At 43.5% G+C, this 7,817-nt stretch overlaps 1 protein-coding gene across 2 annotated transcripts; it reads left to right on the top strand.

Annotated features, from left to right (window-relative positions):
• Positions 1-409: 409 nt before the first annotated feature.
• Positions 410-7,602, top strand: dcxr (dicarbonyl/L-xylulose reductase). Of its 2 annotated transcripts, XM_041962850.1 has the most exons (9): positions 410-566; positions 782-855; positions 2,121-2,218; positions 2,780-2,934; positions 3,075-3,117; positions 3,448-3,547; positions 4,478-4,542; positions 6,138-6,255; positions 7,373-7,602. In XM_041962850.1, exons 2-9 carry the CDS (start codon positions 804-806, stop codon positions 7,474-7,476), a joined length of 735 nt encoding a protein of 244 aa, XP_041818784.1. In that variant the 5' UTR covers positions 410-566; positions 782-803; the 3' UTR covers positions 7,477-7,602. The 2 variants fall into 2 exon arrangements, with proteins under 2 accessions (XP_041818784.1, XP_041818785.1); XM_041962851.1 differs by lacking the exon at positions 410-566 and having other exon boundaries at positions 579-855.
• The last annotated feature ends 215 nt before the right edge of the window (positions 7,603-7,817 follow it).

Below are 7,817 nucleotides of genomic sequence, written 5' to 3'. Positions count from 1 at the left end.
CTGGAGGTTTTCTGTGTGTCAGTTCATTTGTGGTCTTTGTGGTCTAAACACAACTTTATTCCAGGATATGCACAATATAAACTGATTTAATAAAACTCTGAAACCAGGGTTCATTAAATAAGCAAAATGATTCCTCAGTGTACATGAAAAGTTGAAAAACTCAGTGATGACTTAAATGAAGTTTTTCAGTACCAATGTTGAAAAAATACCTGCTGAGTCGAAAGGATATCAGCTCAGTCCTGATGCAGAAGCTCCTTTTTTAGCACTATAAACCACAGTCCAGACACCTCCATCGTGCTGGGTGGAGGCACAAATCAGTGTGTGAGGGAGAAACTGCTGCACGTTTTACTGTTATTTAGCTTAACTGACCATTCAGCATGTTTCTTCACGGACAGCTGACTGCTGGTTCCTGCCTGTTCACAGTGACGGTGCAGGACTGACCTGTAAGACAAACATGTTTTGACCATCAGCGTTGCTGTGGGTTTAATCTTTGAGCCCGGAGGAGCGCTGACGGCACTTCCTGCAGTCTGCAGCCCGGATCCGGCGCTCCGTCTGCGGCGCAGCGGGTAAGCTCCTCCGCTCCCAACCTTAAAACACAAGTAATGCAGCTTTAGTGTCTGCATGCAGACAAATGTGAGGCACACGGAGGAGAAACACAACCCTAACAGCTGAGTTTAACTCGCTTCGTGCGACGTTACGCAGGAACGTGCCACAGACGCGTGCACGTGACTTCTCTTCCGCCTGTTGCAATACATGCTCATTGTTTTTTATCAACCTGCAGCTGATCGCGGACCTGAGCCAACATGGAGATTTCATTTACAGGCAAACGAGCTGTGGTCACCGGAGCAGGAAAAGGTAAACATAATACTTACGACAAATGTACTCTGAAGAAGTGCTCAGGTCACCTGATGCCAGTGGGCTGCTCTAAAGACCACAGTCACCCCTCCATCCCTGCACACACACAGAGGCTGGACCAGGACCTCTGGAAAACTGAGGTCAGGGGTTCAAATTCCCCTTTTCACTGATCACAAGGCAGGAATTTCATTCTTCTGCTCACTGTGGTTTTTAGATCGCACATTTATGTTTCTTTTATTTGTTCCTACGTGAGTCAAAGACTTGAACATATGGGATACCTGAAACATCATCTGCACTGTCTTCACCTTACATCAGTCTTAACTTATGTGGTGCAGTCAGACATCGGTCAGACCAACAGAACTTTATTCAAATTCTAGTGGAAATCGTATAGTTTCCAAAAATGTCAAATATGTCAGGCTGAATCGTGGAGAAATGTATCTGAAATGATGTGCAAGACATCTATGGAGCTTTGTCTTGGCTTCAAACATTAGTTTTACGCAATGTGAGTGCCAGCTGCAGCTTCAGTGTAGCATTAGTATACACAGACTTCATGTGGAGAGAGGATTCAGATAGTTGAGCTTCAATCATTCTGCACTGAGGGAAGTTAAAACTACACCGCAGTGAAGAGGATCAGCCAGATTGAGTTCTTTGAGGAGCAGAGGTGATGGCTAGATTCAGTTTTTCAATTCAGATTCAGATTTTTTTCAATTCAACAGCAAAATCCACTGTTGTCAAATGTGAAATGTGTCTAAACACAACCAGCTTACAAGAAATGTATCTAAATAACACCCTACCCTCCCGGTTTAGCATTCAGTGAGCAGTATATAAACATTTCATAAGTGGTTTAAAGCAGACTTTTACATAGCTGTAAGCAGATGTAAGTGTTTATTATAAGTCCTGTACAAAAACATAATGAATGACAACATTGCTCAGTAATAATATAAAATTATCGAAGTTTTAATTGTTGATAATACTGTATATTAATGAGCACTTTAACTTGTCCTTATCTGCTTATGGCTACTTTATGGTCTGTTATAAATCATCATTCTGATGAATTTGCTCATACCCTCAGAGTCTTGTCCGTTCCAACACAGCGATAAAATGGAATTTAAAAAAGCTTTGTTCATTGAGTGCAGTGTGCAAAGCCTGAGACATGTGTGGAATGTGTGTGTGTGTGTGTGTGTGTGTGTGTGTCAGCTCTGGTGTCACAGCAGCAGCTCCACTCTGTAATAAGTCTTTGTGTTTATGGATGTTTTGTGTCTCAGGGATTGGAAGGGCCACGGCTCTGGCTCTGGCACGCTGCGGAGCAAAGGTCATGGCGGTCACACGCACGCAGGCCGACCTCGACAGCCTGGTGCAGGAGGTGCACACACACACACACACACACACACACACACCCTGTCACCCTTCTGAGGGCCCCATGTCCCCCAACCCGCTGACCCTTCCTCACCCTCCTCTGTTCTAATCTGTCCCATTGTGCTCCCTTTCCATCTCTCCACTCATTATCATCTGAGGTGTCTGCGTTACTCTCCACTCCGATGCTTTGTTCATCTTCTTTTGTTGTCTCTCCTCGTCGTCCTCTTCATCTTCACCGCTAGAGCAGCTCTCCTCTGGCTGATTGTGTTGGTATTTGGACCACTTTTATCTTGCAGTTATATGGATGTAAAGGTGTAATACGTGAGACACAAACTTCTCCTGTTGTTCAATGCTAAATACAGAGGAAGTACCTCATACTGATTTTTATAGTGTACTGTTTCGGTAGTCTGTACTCACAAACGCACTACTAAGAGGACAGAATTGTGTTCTACTGCATGCTGTTTTCTGTGTAGACTGGATCAATGCTGGTTGTCCATGGAAGCCTTTACGTCCCTCCTTCTTCATGCATTATCTGCACTGACAGCCTGGTGTTGGCTTCCTCTCACAGTGTGCCTCCATCATCCCGGTGTGTGTGGACCTGGCAGACTGGGAGGCCACCGAGTCGGCCCTGCAGGGCGTCGGTCCCATCGATCTGCTGGTGAATAACGCTGCCTGTGCCAACCTGCAGCCGTTTCTGGAGGTGACACCCGACCAGTTTGACCAGTAAGACGAAATGCAGATACTTCCCATGAGGAAGGTGCAATAGAATGCATCGAATACAGCAAGTGTAGAGCGTAGGAGTCAGACTTCACTGTTTCATTAGGTGGAAACCTATTCAGTTTGTTGTGCGGTTTCATCTTCAGGTCATTCAACGTGAATGTGAAAGCTGTGCTGCACGTCTCCCAGGTACAATAATGGCTCTTTTAATTCATCTGTTCTTTGATTTTTTTATTCTTTTTGCTGTAAGATGGCCAAATGTTGCTGATGTCCACATATTTCCAGCAACTTTGATGCAGTTTGTCAGCAGTTCATGTTTTGCTAACACTTGGTAAACTCAGGTTTTGGGGTCAGGGAAAGTATGTACAAGAAAACTTAGACTGCCTTTTTACAAATATCGGCTGGAATGCAAGAGTGGGCAACCTGAAGGTGTTTAATGGCCCCATTAGTTTAATTTGAAGTGTCTGCTGCCTCAGACTGCTTGTGTCGACTCAAACAGAGCTCTGTGTCTGTGGTCAGATAGTGGCTCGTGGTATGAAGGCCAGAGGATCGGGAGGCTCCATTGTCAACGTGTCCAGCCAGGCCTCCCAGTGTGCCCTCAGAGACCATGCTGTCTACTGTGAGTAACAGAGGAACATTCACCAAGAGTTCAGTTTATGCATCTCTTAAATGAAGGTAGCTGCTGGAGGTCTTCAGTAAACGTGCAAACGGATCTTTGAGCTGAACTGATTGCGCTGACTTGCCATCACTGAAGCCGTAGCTTTAGCTTTTAGCAGTGGAGCTCCTCACTGTGAACAAATGTGCTGTTCAGCTCAGCTGCAACACGCCGTGGGATACTTCCTGGTTAAACGCTTGTTAGAAGCTGTGGGGTCAGTGCTTATCTCTCCTTCATTTTCTGTTAACTCTCTATTGTACATCCATGTGTGGATTTACTGTTTATGCTTATATTTATTTAAATGACACGTTCAAAGGAGAGTTGTTCTGCTTTTTATCTTTAAAAACTGAATGACTTGTTTTTCAATGGGATGTGAATGTCTGAGAAAGAGGTGCATTACATCTCAGTGCTGTCCAGCAGAAGGCAGCATGGACCTTCCAGTGATAGATACACAGCACTGTCACTAGTTTTCAAGAGGAGGCAAGAGGGAGGTTTTTGTTTTTAAGGGGAAAAGGCATCATCATGCCAAAATGAAAAACGATCAACTGTCCAATCACAGCTTTGGGGGCGATACCGTGGGTGGGGCTTTTTGGCACTGACAGAGCTGATGGCAGCCCTGACCGAGAGAGCTTTCACATTAAAACAGCTTCTGTGGCCTGCTGGCTGCAGGGTCAGCACCACTGACTGTGTATTTAGTTACATTTGTGATTGACTGGCCGTAGTTTGGAGAATTCTCACTCGTAAATTTTGCCATACTGACTCCAGACCCAGAGGGAGGGGGCAGCACTGAGACTGCACATGAACAGGGCCCAGGTTTTAATGCTGTAACCATGTTAACTTTAATGTTTCTGGTGCTTCTGTCCAGTCAGTGTTTGAGTTCCTGTCATTGTTCAGGTGCCACTAAAGGAGCCCTGGAAATGCTGACTAAAGTGATGGCTCTGGAGCTGGGATCCCACCAGGTACCCTCACGCTTGCACAGCATGGCAACTTCCTCTACAACGCTCATATATACTTTAATAGCATTATGACCGCAGGTTATATTGCAAATTATTGCATCTACCGACAATAGTTTTATGAAGTGTTCCAGAGCCCATGTAGTAATATCCTTTAAACGATCATGTGTTCACAAAGTGGCAAACTTGCTCCATCCTTGCCTGTGAACGACTGCGCCTTAGGAGGATGCTCCTTTCATACCCAATCATGATACTGTCACCTGTTACCAGGGAACCCTCTGAACCCCACAATCTTCTGGCAGTTTTTTTAAAAAATGTTGCCAAAGTTTACCATTTATCACAGCCAGAAAGTGTAAAAACAGAAATTATCATGAGATTTTCAAATTTCCAACGGTCCTTGAATGAATCCCATACTATGAAAGCTTCCTCAGGAAAACTTAAAAAGTGATATTTCATCAAGATCACTTTATTCTACATGTCACTGTTTGCACTAAACTGCTAATCCTCTAAAAAAATCAAATCAAATCATCAAATTCTGTGCTCCTCAGCGAAACAGGGAAGCTTTGACGACTCGGCTGAGACCTGCAGTCATTTGACAACAGTTCAGAGCAAATTCATTTGAAATGCAGGATGAGAAGACAAGAGAGTTTGTTTGCACAGTTTGTAAGAATGGAAATATTTTGATGTGTACAATCTGTGGAGCCCTCAGTGTTGTGGGCACTTTGAAAAATGATGTATTTACATATAGATTACACTTTATAAATCATTTTTGTAAAATACAGAGTCAAAGATGTTATCCATACTTCTAGCCGTGATTGTGCTGTTTCCATTGAGGTGCAGGACTTGTATATTGCAGAGAAAAATGCTTCTGTCCCTACTTGATGAAACAATTTGCTAGCAACAAATTCAGAATAAGCAGATATTTGCAAAAGTCAATGTTGATGAGGTCAAACATTAAATATGTTGTCTTCGTCAGCAACAGTAGTTTAACATTTCCCACAATCCCAGAATTGTCACAAGTGTTGCACTACTGGACAGGTGTTCAACAAAAGTTGCACAGTGTCCCTATTATAATGACAATACAGTGAAAGGTCTAGAGTAGAGTGTAGAATAGAGTATAAGTGAAGAATATTAATAAAGTGCTATCAAATCCATAATAGAGACCACTGAAAACCCTAAAGTAATGAGATGTTTAAAGGTGGAGGGAGTCATTCTGGAGATAGATTGTTGATATTGCCAGCCCTCCTTCTTCACAATATAATCTTATGACACTAGCATGCCAGACTTACCATCCCTCTCGCTCCCCCATCTCCCCTCCCCATCCCCTTCCCCGAGCACAAATGCCACCTTTTGCTGATTGGCTGGAATAGTGTTTGTGGCTCAGCCCAAGTCAATATGTTTGTTTCCCATATACAGAGCCTGGACTGTGTAAAAATACTGGACAGAATGGACAGCCAGTGGACCTGAGGAGATATTCATATCAACCATCTTTCTGCAGAATGACTCAGCCCACCTTTGAACATGAGGAATAATGGTTGTTAATGGTGCCCTGATGGATGAATGTTGGACTTGTTTTAACTTTAGTGTTGTGCTCTGATCAGATCCGTGTGAACAGCGTGAACCCCACAGTGGTGATGACAGAGATGGGTCGCCTGGGCTGGAGCGACCCAGAAAAAGCCAAGACCATGACGTCCCGCATCCCCCTCGGCCGCTTTGCAGGTCAGACACTGCAGGCTGTTTACACATACTATTGACTGGATCAGCATTTACAGCAGCAGACAGCAGCTGAACAGATCCTCCTTTGATTTTTCCACTCTGTAACACAGTAACATGTAATTTCAGGTCACTGTTTGGTACAACCATCTTTCTCTGCAGCTGAAAGATATGTATTTTATATCCCCATCTATTATATATAGCTGTCCCAGCATGCATTGCGTGAAAGGTGAGGTGCAGATACATAAGTCAGCAGTCTAGTTACTACCTGCACATCTGAAAACTATTCAGTAGTTCAACATATGGTTATTTGCTTTCTTTTCCACAGTGAGATGAGAAGACTGATATCAATCCCAAAATAATGTTTTTAGGATTTTGCACAGAACTGCTCTCAGCTACATTCACAGCTATTTTAAGAAGGTGTGGGAAGCTCACAGTCAGACCACCAGAGCCAGTGTAGCAAATCTGAATAGATGTATCAAAGATAGGGAAGTTCATGTAATTTCACTTTATTCTAAAATATCTTGGTGTTTTCTAATGTGTCGGTTTTGCTCCTCTCATCTCACTCTTGTATTGCATTAAATAATAAACTACTTTTTGAAGTTAGGTTGGAGATTTCCTCCCACCGCTTAGTTTCCTCAGAAAGTTCGTACGAGTGTGCTGAAAAGGAGGCTGCTTGATTCACATTCAGGAATGTGGATTCCATCCCGGCTGTGGAACAATGGAGCGGCTCTTCCCTCTTGCCTGTCCATCCCATGTGTTTTGTGGACATGGATAACCCTTTCCATTATTATGCCCTCTTATAGCTGGGCTGAGGGCCTGTTCATGTTCTCTGCAGTAGAGTCAGCACGTTCATGATCAGTGCCGACTGACTTAAGGTCCTGTTCATGGGTATCACTGACAGTCAGGATCCAGAGCTGCAGTCACACAGTGCAGTCAAACTCAAATGAAGTCTTACTGTCAGCATGAGTATTAACTAAATGTCTCCAGTGCAGTGATGCAGTGTATAGACATACCTCAACTTCATAAAAGTGTTAACTGAGCTGTGTGTGTGTGTGTGTGTGTGTGTGTGTGTGTGTGTGTGTGTGTGTGTGTGTGTGTGTGTGTGTGTGTGTGTGTGCAGAGGTGGAGGATGTGGTGAACAGTATTTTGTTCCTGCTGAGTGATAAAAGCAACATGACGAATGGAGTCGCTCTGCCGGTGGACGGAGGCTTCCTGGCCTGCTGACCAACATGAGGCGCCCATCTTCTTATCACCTCACAGCATTATACAAACAGAGGTCAATTTTATTTCAGTAATTAAACTCAGCCATTGCACAACCAGCCTCTAACTTTCCTTTATTTGTCCTTATTTATGTGTAACATCGGGGGATGTTTCTGTTTATTTCTGTTCATGTAAATGATGTGAGGATTATTGGTCATTGCAAAGGCTTAACATGTTTGCAGATGAGGTTAGAAACAAGTCTGAGTAATGATGAAGTAGAGATTTACTTAACATTATATGTGCTGCTTTATGCAGATGATACAATCATGATAACTGAGACACCAGACAGATTGTGTATTATTATT

Source organism: Chelmon rostratus, chromosome 21 (genome assembly GCF_017976325.1).
Source record: "Chelmon rostratus isolate fCheRos1 chromosome 21, fCheRos1.pri, whole genome shotgun sequence".
Lineage (NCBI taxonomy): Eukaryota > Metazoa > Chordata > Actinopteri > Chaetodontiformes > Chaetodontidae > Chelmon > Chelmon rostratus.
This window is presented reverse-complemented; position numbering and strand designations above follow the sequence as displayed.